Source organism: Rosa rugosa, chromosome 2 (genome assembly GCF_958449725.1).
Source record: "Rosa rugosa chromosome 2, drRosRugo1.1, whole genome shotgun sequence".
Lineage (NCBI taxonomy): Eukaryota > Viridiplantae > Streptophyta > Magnoliopsida > Rosales > Rosaceae > Rosa > Rosa rugosa.
The window spans coordinates 21491545-21512064 of NC_084821.1; the positions used below are offsets into that span (position 1 = coordinate 21491545).

The window sequence follows — 20520 nt, forward strand, 5'->3', positions numbered from 1 at the left end:
TGGCCTGACACGTGTTCGGGATCTATCGGCAGTCCCAGACTATGGCTTTGGGTTACGTATTCAATTTGCTATTGATTTGTCTCCACGCGACACGGCACCGTTTTTGGTTCAGCCCAAAACGCAGCGTTTCGGTCTCTTTGGCAGCATAAACACACTGCTTCTTCGCTTCTGTGTCTCTCGCTTTTACAAACTCAGCAGTCTGGTTATGTTTTTGGGTAAGCAATTTCATTTCTGTGTTCTGGTTTAATTTGAGGCTTTTGGGTTCATTTTCATCCGTGAAAGTTTTGAACTTTGTTAAGAACATGGAGTAATCAAGTTTCTCAGAATATTATTGGGTTATGAATTTCAATTAGTTTTTTACATTTTGTCTCAACAACTTGTCTCTTATTCTATCAATGAATGAACTTGTCCCTTGTTCTTTGTTTCTTTTTTTTGATTGCTCATACTTGACTTGTCAATTTCTTGCTTCAAGTTTGGTAGGTTGGGTATGGTATTTCTGATTGGGTAGATGATTTCTGGGTCATTCAATTCTCACTATATTCGAAAATTGAATTAATTAGATAAAGAATTTATGACTTATGTTGGTTCTTGTCCAGCTAGTTTTAGTGCCAGTGTTAATGCTACTCCTACTGCAGCTGCTAATAAGAAATCAACCATTTTTGAAAACTTCATTTTCTTTCTGTCATTTCTCAAGCTGTGTTTGTGGAATAGTTTTCTCTTTGTTAAGGTATTCTTTTTTAACAGACATAAAAGCTTGAACTTGGTGTAAGGTACATGGTACTTATTAGCTGTTGAATATGATGAGCTGAAGCTGATGTTATTTGTCGACATGCAACTATTAATTTGAATTTTGGTAACCTAAAAGAAGTACATGTAAATAAACCAACCTGTAATGCACGATTGGAGTTGTATCAAATCATTAGTCTGAATTTTACTAACCTTTATGAAATCATTCAATGTAAGTGTAATTAGTATTTACCTTTAGATAACCTGAATTTAGATGACTCATACTACCTGACGAATGAGGATTCCATACTATCACCTTATTCATCTTCTCGTAAGTTGTTTTGTTTTTAGTCTTAAGATTAAGGTTCATCCTTTTCTTTTTCTTTGTTTTTTTTTTAGGTCCTGTGTGGTAACAATTTTTTCTCTTTTTCTTGGGCTTTTAATTTTCATCTTTTACTTAAAGATAGAGGGAGAAAGGAGAAAGCATGGTCAAAGGAGAGAGAAATGATGAATCTACCTCCCACCTCCCTCCCTCCTCTTATGTATTTTGCTTCTATCTCTAACTGAAAAACAGTATCTATTTTGTCACCAAAAAAGCCCTTAGCTATTGTTGGACTAGCAGTAAATGTGCAATTTTTTTTTTGGGGTGGGTTTTAGGTAGCTAAAACTGGAAGAAAATAAGAAAAAGATATGACAGGTAATACAGTCCAAAGGTCAAGTCTCCTTGCAATGTCAAATAGTTTATGTTTTTCCTCATATTAGGTACCTTTAGCCGATTGCTTAACATTGTGAAGTGTTGAGAAACATAACAGAAAATATGGGTCTGCACCTCTTTATTTATTGGCATCTGAACATATTTCTTACATTGGAAACAACCTCATCATGGTCGTACAGATCTATTCTATTCCTAATTTTTAGATGTGTCTTATTCCCTTTCTCCCTACTATTGCCAGATGGGGCATTCTTCACCTTTAATTACAATGGGAGATGCATCTGTTTTTCCCCCTTTTTTTACCCTCTCTGTGATATTGTCATAAGGTTTATTTGTACTGGTAGTTTCCACAGTTGTCATCTAGTCCTTGTAGTATTAATTTGGTCTCAATGATTGTGGTTATTGTAGGGAAGGAGGTACCTGCCCTTGGCTATCCAGAATTTGGAATATAATAGGTTATTGTGTCCAAACTTATTAAGTTTGTGAAGCTATAATAAAGGTGAATCCTCAGTTGGGACAGAAAGAGAGGAGTGTTTTGCTAGGATATGGACTGAATATACCAGTGTTCTCTGCTGTGCGGCCATGAGCTTATGATAAGTCTGTCTTATTGGCTGTGACTGTAGCATATAAAATGCAAGGGTAGAGGGGATTCTAATCTGCAGAAATAGTTGGGACATGCTGACATGATAAGATAGTGTCATACCTGTACCTTCGTCATGGATTAGGGAGCTTTAGCAGACATCATCTGTAGTAGTGACCAGGGGAATATTTTGAAGTGTTGAATAATCCAGTATGGAAGTGTTATTCCAATTTATAGGTAAGGTGTGATATCCAATTGTTAAAAACCTGACTTCTTAATTGCTGCATTCTGTAGAGCAAACTGTGAAAGCATGACACTGCTACTTTAGTCATGCCGAGTTTTGTCATGTCGTACTAGACAGTTTTCTCTTTTCGTACAAAATGAAACTAGTTTAGTCAAGGTTCTTTTGATTCAGGTTGGATGCCTGTTCAACCTGGCTTATGTATACTTGTAATCAAAATTCAAATATACATGTAAATACATACTGTACTTATTTTTATATTGATTTTGGAAGCCTTATCAAATCCAAACTAAGTTTAATATTTGGCATGTGCTGTATTCTTGAATCAAGTTCGTTTTATTGAATGGTATTATGTTGACCTTATAAAGCAGTAGTCATGGACACATTGAAGAGGATGTACCTGCATTTTGCAAAAATATATATGTAATTGTGTTCATTTTTCACACTGTCTTTGTCTTTTCTCTTTTAGATCACCCAAGATTTAAGAATGTTTAACTCTGTCTTTGATATAGTTCTACATGTTTGATAAAAAAGTATGTTGAAGTTGCCTCCAAGTTCATTGTGACTGGTCTCTTAACCACTTAAGCGAATGGGGTTAGACTTACCCTGTAGACAATGTTTAGTATAAGCTTACCACTAACCATGAGGAGAATCAAATGCCTGACTGTTGGTAGTTGCAATTTCTTTCATTTGGTTTCATATCTAATCGGCTTTTTTTTAAACACAAAACTCCAGGACTGTCCAAGAATGAGTCTTATGAAGCGGTATGTGCTGCGGTTGTTCATATCATTGAAGTACATCACAGCAAACGTCGTTGACAGAAATAATGGCCGGATTGTTGTAACAGCATCTACAATTGAACATTCAGTTAAGGGCTCGCTTGAGTGTGGCCGCTCTTGCAACGCAAAGGCAGCAGCAGTTGTTGGAGAGGTGCTCGCTATGCGACTTAAGGTGGAAGGTCTTGACCAGGGACAGGGACGAGGGATTCATGTCAATGTAAATAATGAAGTTGAGAAGAAGGGTTTTAAGAACCGTACCAAGGTATGGGCTATTGTCAATGCTCTTAAAAACAATGGAGTTAAACTCATTCTTGATGATAATGATGAAAATAGTTCTCAGCCAAGTTAATTATAAGAAATCTCTTGTTTACCTTGTTTATGTTTTAAGTGTTGAATCATTATATATGGTTTGTTAGTAGATAGCTTTATGCTGGTTATGAAATCCAGGAATTGATCAGTATATACCAGTTGAAACTTGTTTCTTTCACAGCTGTATCAATTGATCTTGAAAGATTTTCCTTTCAAATCACCGATTGGTCCTTCATTTTTCTGTTTTCTGCATTGATCTTTCCTATTTGCTCAAGATTGAAGTTGAGAAAAAGGATTTTGAGAATCCACACCAAGTTTGGACGGTAGTCAATGCAGTTGTGCATGCTCTTATGAACAATAGAATTAAACTACCTCATGTTGATTACGACAAAATAGCTCCCAGCCAAATTACTAAGTAGAATTCCCTTTTTTTTTCCTTCTTTTTGTCTATATGATTTAATATTTACACACTTTAGTTTGTAGAAGGATTTGAGCTGGTTATAGAATCCATGGATGGAGTGTATACCAGTTGGAAGTTTTTCTACCATAACAGCAGAACTTGATCTTGGAAGATTTTCCTTTCAAATCACAAACTGCTTAGCCATATTTCAGACGTGCTTCCTTCGTTCATTGATCTTTCCTACAAGTAATTGGTAATATCACAGTGTTACACTTTCAAGCTCTTTCACCCGCTCAGTCTAGTCTACCATAGCTTGAATTACCCAAATAATCAAAACATGGACAAGTTTAATTTGGAGGATGCATCTGAATGTCTGATTGATACGGTCTTGGGACGGAAATTTTTGGTTAGCAAAAGTGAACTGGAGATCGGAAAGTGTAGGAAACAGGGTGAGAGACTGGAAGTGGGGAAGTTTGAAATGGAGGTTTAGTTACTTTATTAACCTTAGTGTTAACATGTATAATCAAAATCTCCACATGTCAAAACAAGCATTCTTGACGTTTCTTCAGCTAGGGTCGATAGAACTTAGGGTGATCTCTTTAATATAGTAGATGACTTCCCTAAGAAACAGCCACCCTTTCGACCCATAACCAATTGCGGAGAGACTAGTGAAGTGGGAAGTGTTAATCTAAAGTAAAGAGGTGAAAGTACTCATAGTCTGATTACAGTTGGGTTAAAGTAAGTGCCTCTGTGGTGTTAAAGTTATCAGCAAACCCATTGGTATTTTGAAATTCACAAGAGGGTCATACTATTGAATCAGGATAAATTTTAATTGAAGTTAGTTTCTCCGCCAAATGTAGTCTTATGCAGTTCCATGAAGTTCCTTTATCATGAAGCTTTCTGTTGCTGGTGAGTTGGTTCTGGGAATATATTGATGCTCTTGCCATGCTCATTTGAACAAAATAGTTAAAACTAGTGAAAATATGTCTAAGTTCTCCTGGTTTCCTTCATTGTGGCTATATGTTGAATGTTTGTGATTTGTTAGTAGAAGCCTTATAAAAGGTTGAGAAACCAGATCAACCACGGTTTTAGAATCACATTCCACAATAAGATCTGACATTCTCACTGGAAGCCCCTACTAATCCATGAAATAATCCCCGGAACTCTGCCAGTCCGCCTCAGTGCTCGCGAATGTAAATATTCAAAACCGAGCTTTTATGCCAAACACTAACATGTCCCCTGATTATACCACCAGCTCCAGTAACACTTTTCTGAAGATCTGCGACTGTCATAAGTGTTCAGTTGAAAATAATGAACAAGATTACAAGAGGATTAATCCATTGGCAGAAGTATGAGTGTTAACCTTCAACCAATCATTAACACTACAACGGGGCCATAGGGGAAGAAAAAAGTCAGGGTCTTCCAGAAAAACGAAATGGCCTGGTAATAATAGAAAGAAGCACAAAGGAGCAGCTCCATTTGATTGTGAATTTTGTTCCCAGATTAGAGTATAACTGATCCTCAAATACCAAGGAAAAAGAGCTAGTAATGGAGAAGTCATTATTGAAGACGGAACCAGATTCTCACAAGTACCTCATATCTGCAGAAAAGATGATCATATCAATTCTAAATGCAGATGACATCTGGGACAGATTAGTTTAGAAGAAAGATTTCTTCGACGTCCCAGGACATTTGTGAGAATTTTACCACGAAACCAAGCCCCATCAAATTGTCCAACCAGAACGAATGGAAGAGCCAGATCCCTTGAGACTGTTAGGTAATATGAAATCAAAAACGTTCTGCATGCTGATCTTTTGGATTTGATATCAAAATGTACCGCAAGTGTATTTGATATTTAACTTTTGATATTAAATTCAACAATAAGTGACCATAAATTTCTCGATCATCGAATATACACCATAAATTTCTCTTCCTTGACTTGTATTCGATCATTAGTCATTACTGTTGTGATATTTAGCATTAATACCAGTTTAATCGGTTAGAGGTACATAACTTCCTTAAGAAGCAGTCAATAGCAATTTGAAACCTCCCAGTCCTCCCTAAGAAGCAGCCACCAGCTTGTACCCGTCTCCGATCTCAGAGGCCTTTGGTTGTTTTTGACCTATTTTTTATGAAAATGAGATTTGTTACTGTCGAGTAAATAGGTGAAAGTGTCAACAAATCAATAATTACAGTTGTGTTAACCTTGTGCCCGAAGTTCCTTTTCCTTGTTTTGTAAAGAGTTTCAATTTCCAGTGAGTGGGGTTTGGGGAGAGGACTTTGTACGAGTTTGACTGTCGGTTCCATGATTGATTATCATACTATGTTTGAATTTTGTGTCCTGAATTTTTGTGTCCATTCATATCTACGTATCACATTAACGTATATTCAGAAACAAAAAATCATCTCGTACAATCATTTGATTCAGTGCCATAAATTTTCGTTTTTGTAAACTTTTGTTCAGTGTTACAGACATAAGTGACTAGTAGTTGTCATATAACAGACATCAACCACGAACCTCACAGTGACAAGTTCTTTGGAATTTAGCTACAAACTTCCTCATGAAGTTTCACTCACAACCCCTAAAGCAAGTTGTTGGCTTGGAATATTCATTAAGACTGTTCTTCACTAAACTATAGTGATGAAGTTGGAACAATTGACCACGTTTAGTCTTCAAGCTTTGTCTCATTGCTCAAAAAAATTGCAATTTAGGACGAAAGTGTGGCAAAGGAATAGCCTTCTTTCTCTTGAAAGCTTTCTCCATTCACCCTCGAGACTTTTCCCCGACAGCTCATGACACTACACAAATTATTTTTTCTTTTTTTTCCAATCATAAAGACGACTTTATCAATCGTGATTTAACCGACTCCATTCCTTTCTTCATCTTACACCTTTTTGTTTTTCAACTTTTTCATGATTATTGACTCAAAATTCCAGGCTACAGATATACTTGGAAATTTCCTACCAACTAAAATCTCAAAATCAAACTATTGGAAGTTTGGAACTTCTCTTATTCCATTTCATGAACTGGAGGTTTGGCTCAACTAGTGTATCTCAATGGTGAAAAGCAGATCATTCTCGTTCTTTCGTGTGGCTAAATCTTAATCATTTCTCTTCACAAATAAGGCATGCAAGTTAATCGAATAATCTATATGCTTCTCTAATTATGATGAACGAACCCAACATAGGCTATGTGCATACATATAATCCAGCATAGATCACATATACACTCAATTACAAAACAAATTCAAAGTCCTAGATCATGCTCAATCTATCCACAATCATAACAAGTTAAGTCCATGTCTCGTCATTGGGGTTGGAAAAGGCATTAACCACTAAAATATAATTACATAAAGCTAATCTAATTTTTTTTTTTTTTGGCGCCCGAGCCCTCACCCCCACACTTAAAACCAACATTGTCCTCAATGTTGTAAAGTGAGCTCGAAAACTAAAATCCGTGTTAGATTTAGGCATGAGAGTGAAGTTCGGGCGAAGGCACAAAAATTAACTTATGAAAATGAAAATCTAAATGCGGAGAAAAGTTACGGAAACCCCCTTTGTTGACCCTCCATTGCTCACGACCTTCGGAGAAGACTAATATGAGACACCATCTTCAAGGCACAAGACCTTGACTTCCTTAGCGTATGCTCCATAATAACTCTAGGCGCTCATGTAAAGATCAACTCCATCGAGAAAGATATAATGTCCAAAGAGCAATGCGTCACAAATAGGCCACCAAAAAATAAGGACATGGTCCTCCATTAGGCTCATAGGCTTAGCCACCTCCAACACACCTCACGATTGCCCATAGATTATCCTCCAAAGATGAAATGAAGTGCAAAGAAGTCCAATCACCCCGAGTGAACAAAAACTAGTGAGTGCAGAAAACTTCCAGCAATGACCTTTCTGTCTTCAAATGCCCATATCTCATACTCAGAAAGAGACAAAGACGTGAGACCACTTGGAATGGAAAGTAGACTCAGAGAGATTTCTATCCATATAAAGGAAGCCACCTATCTCCCATTGAGATGAAAACTATAGCTGGTCAAAGTTGCTGATCTGTTATGAAATCTGCTGCTGACCCTCAGTCACCAAAACTGTAATATCTAAAGCTCCAGAGGTGAAAAGAGGGTGAGACCAACTGGAAATGAAAATAGACTCATGAAGATATCTTCGATTAAAAGTTCACTGGAAAATCAATTCTGAGTCAAAAATCGTGGCCTCCAAACTCACTGATCTGTTCTGCAGTTTCTGATGTACCCTGTTTCTGGCCCCTGTCACTTGGAACACTATATCTGAAGCTAGGAAGGTTCAAATCAAAAACTGTTTCTCCTGTATATAGAGGACATGTGAAGACACATCACTAAAAAATTTTAGCTCCAAATTGCTTGGGATATAGAAGGTGTAGCTTCCCAAAGTCACTCTACAGTAGCTGTCTCTGTTCTGACCTCCTTGCATTAACCATTAAGTAACTTGAGTTCCAGTGAGTCAACAAGGCTGAAAGTTTGATACTAGAGAGTAGACACATAGAGGAATAGCTCCAGAGAATTTAAGTTCAAAATAGCATGTATAATGGAGGCTATAGTCACCCAAAGTCAACTGAATATTCGGGACAGAAACTGCTCACTACCAAAATAATTCTCCTTCACATTTTCAACTCCGGACATCTCCCATCCTCCCAAAAAGATGGCTAAATAGCCTTATTGATGCAAAATAAACCAGGAAATTTCAAAACCACCTAGGGTTGCCTCCCTAGAAGCGCTTGTTTTTAAAGACCCCAAGCCGGTCTTCTTCACTTTTCTTCCTCAAGGTGGCTCAAAGGATGTCTTCTTACCACCCACAACAATTGTGCTAGCCTCACTATCATTTCCAAAACATCTAGCAATTGAAGAAGCGAGCTTGTAGCTTGGAGGTGGAGGCCAATCATACTTCTTAGATCTTTCCTTCTTCTTGACAACTCCACAAACCTCCCTTAATTTCTTGATGGACTCCTTTTGTGCCTCACTCAATGGTGGACTTTTCTTCTTGTGTTGCTCATAAGTCTCAAGAGTAAGGGTTGTTTGCTTTTCAAGCTCAATAGTAGGCTCCAAAGTAGAAGTAGGAACTACATCATCATGCTTCAATGGTGGCTCATGGTCATAGCCCCAAATAGGTGAGAAATGATCTTGTGCACGGATTGTAGGCTTGGAAGGATTCAAGGGTCCAAAGATCCGCTCACTCTTGGCTTCATTACCCTTCACCAAATCAATAGAGAATACCTCCTTCATAATGTCCGGCGGATAGAATGGATTGCACACTTTAATCTTCACTTTGTCACCCAACACCTTGAGTCTAATGGTACCCTTCAACACATTAATCTTCACACCCGCCGTTGCCATGAATGGTCGGCCTAGAATGATAGGTAACTCATTATCAAGGTAGGGGTCTTCACCCATATCCAACACTACAAAGTCGGCCGGTAGAATAAACTTATTTACTCTCACTAGCACATCCTCTACCGGACGCCTTGTGCTACGATCCGCTAATTGCAATCTAATCGATGTGGGCTTCAACTCACCAATTTGTAGCTTCCGATATATAGCTAAGGGCATCAAATTGACACTCGCCCCTAAGTCCATAAGAGCTCCTTCAAACACTTTTTCCCCAATAGTACACCCTATTGTAAAGCTCCCCGGATCTTGCATCTTTGGTGGTAGCCTTCGTTGGATAATTGCACTCACTTCCTCCTTCAACTCAAATGTCTCATCGGCTTTGAATTTCTTTTTATTCATGCACAAGCTCTTGAGAAATTGAGCATACACCGGCACTTGATGAATGAGTTCCATCAATGGGATATTGACATCCACTTTCTTAAATATTTCTTGTATCTCCCTCATAAAGCCACTCTTCTTCTTACCCCTCTTTGAATTATCTCTTCTTGCGGCATTGGGATAAGGAAGTGGTGGCTCCGGTGCATTCAAATCAAGAGGTGGATCAAAGGTGAGACTTTTGGTGGTGCCCTTAAGGGTAGTCACGGTCCCACTAGGGTTCTTAGCCCTCAAGGCCTCGCCTAGTGATGAGTAGACCGGACCACTTCTATCCCTAGAGCTACCGTGCATATGTAGCTCTTCTTCCTTATTCTTCCCCTCTTTTTCTCTAGAAGTAGATGGCTCAAACTCATGAGAGGTAGGTCTAATGTCATCAAGAACCTTCCTAGAGGTGTCATCGGCCTTAGTTGGGTCCCTAGCCTTCATGGCCTCACCATCTAATTTGGGGTCCGAGGCATCCTCATCCCTAGAAGTCTTCTTTCTCAACAAAGCTCTTTCCTTGCCACTATCAATCAACCCATATTTGCTTGCATTGTTCTCAAACGATAAGAAACCATAACCTTTACCAAGAATAGCTTCTTCGGAGGGTACATTTTCTTCCCATCCGACTACCTTATCCACCCCCTTATTTCTTCTTTTGGCATTCAAAGTCACATCACCCACTCCATATTTACCGGAAGGTACATTTTCTTCCCTTCCGGTCCCATCCTCCTTGTAATATAAAGAATCATGATGCAAATGCAAATTATCATCAACAACATGGCCAAGAGGTACATTTTCTTCCCTCTTTGCCCCATATGAATGCAAATCGACATCATCATCAAATAAAGGATTTGTATGGAAACTAGAAGATGTAGGCATGTAAACTTGATTATCATATACCTTCCCCGAACGTAGAGTGGTAATGGCATTGCATTCACTGATTTGGCCTCTTGGATTTGGCTCCGGTTGTGAAGGTAAGGCTCCTTTTGGTCTCTCACTCATGTTGGTGGCCATTTGGCCCACTTGTACCTCTAGTCTAGCCATGCCTTGTTGTAGAGTTTGATACCCTTGAATTAGTGAAGAGATGCTTTGCTTGGTCTCCGCATTAGTAGAAGTTTGAACCTTGAGAAACTCTCCCATTAAGTCTTCAAAATTAGGCTTCTTTGGTTCATTTGGAGCTTGAATAGGAATACCTTGAAGAATAGGAGGGGAATTGTAGTTCTCGCCTTGGTGGGGGCCTTGAAATGAGCTAGGATTGCGTTGAAACTTGCTACCACTATAGCCAACACCTTGTGTAAACCCGGGAGGGGTGTTTTGACCATGAAATCCATGACTTGAGGTTGATTGACCTTGATAATTAGCCCCATATGCTTGCTGTCCATGTCGACCATGTTGTGAAAAATGAGTACTTCCTTAGTGTGCATTGCCATAATTAGCAACATTTGATGAGTCTTGACCTTGGCCACCTCTAAAGCTTTGCTTTCCACCTTGAAACGCACTAGATGAACCTCCTTGGTCTCTCCAAGAGAAATTGGGATGATTTCGCCAACCGGGGTTATAAATATTAGAGTAAGGATCATTTCTTTGGTTCCTTGGCACAAAATTACCCACTTGGTTCACTTGTTCTTCAATATAGTCCGGAAACTTGGATGATAAGTGACACTCTTGAGTGGAATGTGCTAGACTCTCACAAAGCAAACATGATGTAGAAGTTGCCATCTTGACTTGGGCTTGAGGAGGATTCCGGTTCACTTGGTTTAGAAATTGGTCAATCTTGCTTTCTAGCCTCTTGAACTCATGCATAGAAGGCCCGGATGATGTTCCTTGAACCTCATAGATACCACCTCGGCTAGGTGTACTGTCCTTGTTATGCACTTGACGTCTTCTCATATCAAGATCATCCCATTGAAGTGAGTTGAGAGAAAGCTCTTCATATGTGTCCCAAGCGGCATCGGGAAGCTTGCTTGCAATAGTTCCACCACTAAAAGTGTCAACCCTTTGTCTTTGGTCCGCCATCAATCCTCTATAGAACTTGTCCACAAGAAACCACTTCTCTAACCCATGGTGAGGACATGACATCTCAAGATTCTTAAAGCGCTCCCAACACTCATGGAAACTCTCTTGAGGGTGTTGTCGAAATGCAACAAGCTCATCTCTAACATTGGAAGTTCTTGAAGGAGGAAAATATTTTCCCAAGAAAGTCTCTTGCATCTCAACCCAAGTGCGTATGGATCTAGGAGGCAACTTGCTCAACCACTTCCTTGCGTGGTCTTTGAGTGTGAAAGGGAACAATCTAAGCTTCAAGCCATCGGGATTGAGACCATGTAGTTGAACGGTGGTACACACTTCTTCAAACTCCGCAATATGATCATATGGATTATTTGAGGGCATGCCATGGAATGTGGGGAGAATGCTCAAGGTAGTGGGCTTGATCTCAAAATGATGCTCACATGGAGGGAGTACAATGCAAGAAGGGTGATCAACAATCGCGGGACTAGTGTACTCCCTCATGGTCTTGCCTTGGGGAGGATTTTGTGCGTCTCCCATGTTGACTTCTCCTTGTGAATGTCTTAAAGGTACTCTCTCTTGATCAAGAACTCGAGGTGGAGCACTCTCGGTCACTAATGGCCTTCGAATCCTCCTTGATCTCCCTCTAGTGTCCTCACTCAATACCCTTCCGCTTCTAAGAGTGATCGGTTGATATGAAGAACATGCTTCGTTCATACACCTTGGAACAAAAATGAGACCACGTAATGAGTACTCAAAAATTCACAAAATAGGCAATGATAATCAAATTTCACTTTTTTTTTTTTTTTTTTTCAATGAATGAGAGGGGTTAAGAAGAGAAAGTAAGACAACAATTAAACAAGAAAATAAAATAACAAAAGCAAAGAAATGATGAAAACCAACAACTCAAAAAATTAACAACTAAGTAGGAAACCTAATAAAAAGCTAGCAAACAAGTCAAGGCAAGTGACGATCGCTATCGATGCTCATGTCTTACATGTACTACAAAGTAATACAAGGCCCGTCACTTCGATAGAAATAACCACAAGTCTCAACAAACAAACACACAACTAGGAAATAATCAAAATAAATTAAAACACATAATTACAAATATTTTTTTTTTTTTTTTAAGCTAAACACACCAAGAAAAATTAACTAAAACTAAGAAAATAATGCAAGTGACCTAACAACCGAAAACCAAGGGATTAAAGCTATTACACTTTAATCCCCGGCAACAGCGCCATTTGATTTGTGTGCTTGAATGCAACTTACGCGCAATAAGGGCACGATCATCAAAGAAGTGAGAAATATTTAAACCCGAAATTATCGTACCACGGGGATTGAAAAGCTAACTCCAATCCTTGGTTATGCCGATCACTAAGTCACCAACAATTTAACAAACAAAACCTAAAAATAGCACCAAGTTATTTACATGCCCGGCTCGGAAAAACCAAGCCTAAAATTGGTCAAGAGAACCACAAGTGAATGCGGAAACTCACAACCGAGTGGTGAAAGAACGAGAAATGATTGAGGTCATATTGCTTCCTTTTGCATGCATGTGGCTTATCTTGGAGAGTTTAATCTCTACAAAGCGTCATTATGTTCCTACTTAGTGTTATTTGACACACCAAGGAGCTTGTTCTTTGCCCTCTAACTTTCATCATGAGCAATGCACGCTTGGATTCCATGACTAAATTAAGAAGATACTTATAGTGGATAACTTTGCTAATTGCTCAAACAATTGATAAATAAATTTTGACCAATAAAAGTAGAATATGCTTTCCGTAGAAAAAAATTGATAATAAAATCATTTGATCAGCCTTAAATATGAAAAATTAAAACAAAAAAAAAAAGGTATTTAGCACGAAATAAGAGAGGTAATTATATATATAGAATCTACGTTACTACTGGATGCAAGTTTCTATCAGATGATGGAAAACTATATGTAGTCATTGCGTGAATTAGACGAAAACTCTAGTTTTAAGGTGTTCGAATTCAAAAAACTTTGAAGAGCAGTCTGGTAAGTTTGAGCTTGCCCCAAGTAAAAAGAGATAGTTGAAGCACACCCTTATTATAAAGTTCAACTTCCACTTTTAATTTCTCATCACGCTATCATTGCTAGTGAGAATTTCTAGTTCCATAAATACTTCAGTTGAAAACCCATATATAGTACTATTATGGTTAACAAGACCAGTAAACTTGATGCTAACAAAACATCTTGTAAAATATAAACCCTTTTGCATTATTTTGTATTTTTGTATTAAGCTCTTGATAAAGATATCTCCAAAGACAAATGAAAAGACTTTCTCGTCACAAAAATAAAACCCCTTTCACCTTTCGTGCTTCCGTCTTTAATTAACCTTTTCCCAGACCCTACCAAATGCTCACATGGAATTGAGCTCATGCAATGATCACTTCTAAAAATAAAGATTCCGAGCAAAACTCTTTGAACTTTGGTCACATGCATATGGAAGTTGGAATCTTGAAGGTAAGAGTTTTGAGTAATACAAAAGGTAGTGGCAGGTCCATTTCTTAAACAGTAGGAAACGATATATATATGCAATATTATTATATTATCTAGATGAGGTTAATTGACTACTTGTGAGGTACGTTGTTGAGTTCTTAAGTCGGTAGAATGATTTAAATTCTCATTCCTTTCCTCTTGATTGTTGAGCTTTCCATATTGATAAAGAAGAGTGAAAACTTATCTTTAATGGAGTATGAAAGAAAAGAAACTAGAATACAAAATATAATGTTACAATTTGATTTTGATTGATGAAAATTTTGAGTCAAGAAAATATGTAAACGGATAGCATGATTTTACATATTCTTAGACTATCAGCATGTTCAAGGTTGGCAAAGCATCAGTTACGAAATCGGCTTCATAGAGCATAGAGGTGAAGCAAATACTTTCAAAATTTGTTGCCAAGAAACAAAACATTTTTTGCTCTTATACTTATCCTCCGAATAACATCATTATTACTCTTGAAGCAATCATTTTCTTGCTCCCAAAAAAAAAAAAAAAAAAAAAAGGTTATTTGGTTTGTGGAATGAGCGTTTCTTTTGGGCATGTAAAGAAGCGTTTCCTTTTCCTCGTTTTCCTTTTGGCTTTTAACCCACGTAGTCTTTATGGGAAGCTTCATGTTTCTTTCTCAGAGGCACAGACAAATCAAAGGCATGGCTGTCATGGTATGGCCATCATGCTTATGGGATGATGATGACAAGTACACACATACATACATACATAAGGCCATAAAGCCATAGCGTAACATGTGCTCGTCAAAATTTTAAAAAGACATATTCGGTATTGCTTGCAACACGCACCCTACACGCCCTGGCTAATGGCAGCTCGTGACCCGCAATGGAATGTTATAAAATACCAAAAATTCCTTAAATACTGAAGCAAAATATATTTTAACTGTGGCTCATGTAAGCTGGTAGTAAAAACTAACATTTACCAGACTCTTTCAATTTCATTAATCAACTTTCTCATTCCCTGAATAATCTTGATGAAGACCCTGAACCTATATTTACCATTCTGATCGAGAAATAGTGTAATTAACTGACTAGCTCTACTTTTGCTAATAATGAAGGCAGCAAGCTAAGAGGGACAACCCAAAAAAAAACAAAGGTTATTGGTAAATGACAAATATGATTATTGACCTAGCGTGTTGGACGTACACATGTCAAGAATTGCGCGTACCGCAAGAGAACATAGAGGGCGAAGGTTCCAAGTATTCCATCAAAAGGAAAATGACCATGGACCACCGACCTCACCATAGTATGCGATTAACAAGTGTTCTGAAACCAAATGATCACATTGAAAACTATAAAAATGTCATTATCTGACTCGTAGAAGAGATACACTTCATATCTTATGGCTATGATCCCAGAAGTAAAATCATAGTAATTGTTCATTGTATTACAAATGTAACTCCTCTCATGAATAAAGTCATATGCGGGCTTTTTTTAGAGCAAGTTCATCCGTTGAGGTCACTGAGTCAATACTATTCACTGTTTTTTGTCTTTCATTTCCACCATCTAGGTCACTGGGTCAATACTATTCACTGCTTTTTGTCACTATGGGTCACTTTCTGGGTCAATTTCATGACCTGAAAATTAACATTCGGTGACCTTTTGTGAACAGTATCTGACCCAGTGATTTAGATGGTGGAAATGAAAGACAAAAAACAGTTAATAGTATTAACCCAATAACCTCAACAATTGAACTTGCTCTTAGCAGTTTTCTTTTCAACTTTTTTGGTAAAAAGTGAAAAAATGTAGAGAGAGAGGGAGAGAGAGAGAGAGAGCGCAAAAGAAAACGAGGGCTGGTTTTGTTTGGTAAATAAGTTAGGTGCGTTTTTGTGGGCAGATCGATAGGCGTACTATAGAGGCGTGTCTGTTGTGTTCCAATGGCCACTAATATGTACCTTCCCTTCCCCACGACGCCCATCACTATATTGCGTCTATTAATTTTATACATATATATAGGACTACAGAAAGAGGGAGAGAGGCTATGGCATTGCCTGGCTGGTCCTATCCAATACTATATATATTAATTTAGGGACAGACATGCCTTCAGGTCGATCAGGACAAGGAGCCTTTAATCCCCTTCACTGACTTTCTGTACCATACACAGTACCCCAGCACCTCGACCTCCACCTCCACTCCCAACTTTGCAACAGACTCTGCTGCCTCCTTCAGGAACAGTATCTCAGTCCGTCGTAGCTAAAGCAAAGGACAGCCATAATAGGACAATGCCGAGCTAGCTTGCTTACCTGTCGAAATCTTAGTGGTGTGTTTTGACTGCCTTCCTTTCCCCAGATTCGTTTATGGACCCGACCCGACTCGACTGGACCGTCCTAGCTGTCAAAGAACAGGGGGAGAGTTATTGGGATGGTGATGGGCGTCGTGGTGGTAAAATGGAGGAGGAGAGTCACTGTGTACTGGAATGTTTTGTGGTCTGTCAACCCCTCCTGTGCGGACCCTGAAATTTGTGCACGATTTGTGCCCGTGGAATCACTTCGGTGAATAATAGAGTAGTTTTCCAAGAGAGTCACCACTACTTTACCAGTGAGTAATTTCTTCAAAAACATTTTTTTGTTTTTTTTTTTTGTGACAAAGACCAAATAAAAAAAGTTGGAAAACATAAACTCATTGGGACCCCAATCTTTTCGTAATCAATTTTTTCTTTTAATTACTGTAGAAACAAGAAGGGCAAGATATAACTTTTTGAGAATGCGAAAAATAATAATTTAAGAAATTAATTAGTACTCAGAGCAAGTTTACCCGTTGGGTTACCGGGTCACTTACTATTCACTGCTTTTTAATGTATATTTTCATTCTCTGGATCACGAAATACACTGTGCCCGTAACCCAGGGCATGAAATACACTGTACAGGTCACCATGGTGACTCAGAACACTATAAAGGGTGACCCAGGACACGAAATACACTGTGCTCGTGACCCAGAGGGTGAAATTAACATTAAAAAGTAGTGAATAGTTAGTGACCTGGTGACCCAACGAGTGAACTTGCTCTTATGTAAATCAGAAGGCTTCATGTCAATCTTGAAGCGCTTTTCAGGCAAAAAAAGACTAATTTTGAATGGAATGTGATTTTAAATCTTGTGTCCAATCTGATTGAAAAGAAAAGGTGATTAGACCACATAAATTGTGTATATATATTTAATTCTCATAAATTTGAACTTTTGAGATGATCTTTCTGGTGTAGATATGTGTAGTTGAGTGGAAGCAACTCCAAGCAACCTTTCAACCAATTTAGAGTCATTAAGCTGTCTCTTCAACTTGGAAGTCAAGACGAAATGAATTTGCTTGATCAATTGCATCGAGGCAATCGACCTTTTCTTTTTCCTTATGAGAGAAATTTGAGGATGACAAATATTACATAGCTGCTCTAGTACATTGTGACTTGGACACAAGACTTTAAGACCCTACAAAATCCAAATTTTGAAATTAAAAGATATGCTACACGAGCATTGCGAATACATATATAATAATTGAAATAATTAGGAATCTTGGATACAAGTCAATTGGTGAGATTTGAAAATGGTACTCCTCACCTAAGTTGTGTCATATAGTACCTAAATGCTTTGTTATGAAAATTGGAATCATATGCCTTAGAAAACTAATAAATCAAACCAAACCAATATGCTAACACAATTGACCACAACCCATATACTAAACTAATCCTATTCTCTTTTGGTCCAACGAACAACTCCATGTATAACAATATTGTCTTAAACTAGTTTCTGTTAAGAATCTTTCCAGATCATTCATTTCTTTATCTATTTTTTGACCCCATGACCATGAGTTGAAATGTTGAGTGAATGATGAGATGAGGTATGACATGTCCCTGTTCAAGTATTTGCACATCAAAACCTCACACTACCAACATTTTCCCCCATTTTTGGTGCCTTCACCAGATGTTGAGTGGTTAACTACTTAGCTTCATCTTCCAACCAGCACATTATAATTAGGGTAGAAACCAAAAACAGACAATAATGGCTAGAAAGAAACAAACCGGTCACATTTTGCTAAGCTTTCAGATATAAATCCCCACATGGGTCTATGCCCAAATTGACCTCTAACCATCATCATAATATCTCATTACATTAACTTAGATCAAAAGCATTGATAATAACAGAACAAAATAGTAGCTTAATTAACCCACAGGACAAAACTAACCCCATCAAAGCATTACCCAAAACCCATTTCCATGACTAATCTCTCTGCCTAACCTCTTATTTACAGTTCTCTTCTGATTCTGTAGCTGATTGATTCCTCATCACATTCACATAATTGAACAAGCATTTGGGTTCTCATCACTGAAAATCTGAGGAGCATGTGGATTCCCCATGTAGATCATTGGTGGTGGTGGATAATCATACCCATAAACAACCCCATATGGAGGAACCTGCCCAAACCCGGGTTGACCAACCGGAAAATCCATCTTGTCCAATTTTTCACCTCCGCCGCCGCCAGCATTACCACCCTCTCGTCCTTCCTCCTTGTTCTTCTTCTTGCCACCTCCGCCATTGTCGCCGCCGCCGCCTTCACCTTTCTCCTTGTCTTTCTTGTTGTCCTTCTTGGGTGGCACAATCTCCACATTCCTCTTCAGCCTCGCTTTGAGACTCTCAGCCACCGCCTTCATGTCCATTGCCCCCTTCACAGTCACCAGCTCCTTCTCCTTGTCAATGCTCATGTCATGGAACCCTGCCACGTACACCATAACAAAACCCAAAACGTTAACCACCACCACCCAAACGCCGCCGTTTGAAGTAAACAAAAACACAGCTGAGAGAAATGATAACCTCACCTCTGGTCTTGGTGACGGTCTTGTGAATCTTCTGAATGCAACCCTCGCAGTGCAGATTGAGCTTGAGAACCGCCGTCGTCACCGGAGGCTACGCAAACAGAGGAATAAATTAATCCAAACAAAATTAAGTGAGGTAGGTACGTTGCGCACAAGCGCATGTTAGCCGGGACCAGTCTCTCACCTCTTTGGGTTTTTTGTCGTCGCTTGCTGCTTTCTCAGGCTGCTTCTTGTTGCTGTTGTCGTCTTTCTCTTTCTTGGGCTGCGGCGAGATGAGGTCCACCTTCTTCTTCAGCTTTCCGGCGAGCTGTTCCCGGAGCTTTGAAGGGTCCACTTTTCCGACCACCGTCAGCTTGTGGGCTCCGACCTCTGGCTTCACTGTGTCGACCCCTGCAAAAGAAAGGAAACCAAAGTTGGAATCGAATCTGGGTTTGGATGAGATTCAACCCATAAAGCAGAAACAGAGAGCGTTTCTTCTGGAATATACTCTTTTTTTTCATGCAAAAATAACCACAAAAATTGGAAAATACAAAAAGCCAATAACCCAGAAACAGTTTTAGGGGAAAATCTAAATAGACCAAATGAGTTTAACGAATTGAACCAGAAACCCAGATATGAAGAGCATTGATTATGAACATTATGAAAACAGAGAAAATGGGTTTTGAGTAAAACGGTGAAACCCAGAAATGGAAAGCACTAAATGAACAGGCTTCACGAAATTGGGAGGTATATGAGGCTGAAAATAACGAGAAATTTAGACTAGTGAAGGACTGAAGGAAATCTGACAGTTAAAGTGGGTTTTAGACTAGGAAAGGGAGCATTACCTTGAAAGCCTTTGAGGGTTTTGACGATTTTGGAAGTGCAGCCGTCACAGTGCATGTCAATCTTCAAGACCACAGTGATGGGGTTGTCCTCCTTCTTCTTCTCGGCCCCGTCGCCGCCCTTCTTGTTGTCTCCACCGTCGCTCTTCTTCTGCATTCACCCAACAAATAAAAGCCCCATTAGTATTAGTATTGATACATCACAAATTCACAGAGAGATTAAAAACGAGAGAGAGGTGAGGACTCACAGCGCCCATGGTGAGTTTTTGGGTTGGTTTTTTGTTTTTGGTTCTGGGAGTGGAAATCGGAGAGTTGTGAGAGAAAATGGCGAGACTGGAGAGGACGTGGTTATTTAAAGGCGGTGAGGGTGAGGGAGTGAGTTCAGTTTTAGGACGATGCAGGTGGGTGGGTTATTTTAGTCTTTTTATTAGTGATGACGATCGATGATGAATGATGGGATGTATCATGTATCATGATGATGATGGGATGTGATGGTGAGGTGGGGTTTCTATGTGCGTGTGAGGGGGGTTTCTATGTGCGTGAGAAGCGTGTGAAGCGGCAATTGAATGACTTGGGATGGAATTGGGGAGGGTATGGTAAAAGGATTAAAATCATTAAATTACCATCTTCATACTCGACTTCATTCCCCATCTCCTTACCTGTCACAATCCTCGTAATAAGATAATGGGGATTCTCCGTTCCTGTCCTTATTGGGGATTAGTTCCATGTACCCGCCCCAATCCCCGTTAAAAATATTACTAATATTTTAGAGAAACGGGAATTGAGAGAAAATTGTTGTGTATTCTCATTGATAATACGAGC

At 38.9% G+C, this 20520-nt stretch overlaps 2 protein-coding genes and 1 non-coding gene across 5 annotated transcripts; 2 read left to right on the top strand and 1 right to left on the bottom strand.

The window, feature by feature from the left end:
- Positions 1 to 101: 101 nt before the first annotated feature.
- LOC133734578 (uncharacterized) lies at positions 102 to 3590 on the top strand. Of its 3 annotated transcripts, none has more exons than XM_062162197.1 (3): positions 108 to 215; positions 1847 to 2260; positions 2995 to 3590. In XM_062162197.1, the coding sequence occupies exons 2-3, from the start codon at positions 2231 to 2233 to the stop codon at positions 3385 to 3387; spliced, it is 423 nt and encodes a 140-aa protein (XP_062018181.1). In that variant the 5' UTR covers positions 108 to 215; positions 1847 to 2230; the 3' UTR covers positions 3388 to 3590. The 3 variants fall into 3 exon arrangements, with proteins under 3 accessions (XP_062018183.1, XP_062018181.1, XP_062018182.1); XM_062162198.1 differs by having other exon boundaries at positions 1847 to 2255; XM_062162199.1 differs by lacking the exon at positions 1847 to 2260 and having other exon boundaries at positions 102 to 215.
- Positions 3591 to 11592: 8002 nt separating this feature from the next.
- LOC133734904 (small nucleolar RNA R71) lies at positions 11593 to 11699 on the top strand. Its single transcript, XR_009858649.1, has one exon. It is a non-coding gene; the product is annotated as a small nucleolar RNA R71 (small nucleolar RNA).
- A 6377-nt stretch (positions 11700 to 18076) lies between these two features.
- On the bottom strand, positions 18077 to 20073 carry LOC133733074 (heavy metal-associated isoprenylated plant protein 3). The gene is made up of 5 exons (XM_062160683.1): positions 19947 to 20073; positions 19702 to 19849; positions 19062 to 19267; positions 18881 to 18968; positions 18077 to 18777 (listed from the first exon to the last, which is right to left on the bottom strand). Exons 1-5 carry the CDS (start codon positions 19953 to 19955, stop codon positions 18356 to 18358), a joined length of 873 nt encoding a protein of 290 aa, XP_062016667.1. The 5' UTR covers positions 19956 to 20073; the 3' UTR covers positions 18077 to 18355.
- Positions 20074 to 20520: the final 447 nt, after the last annotated feature.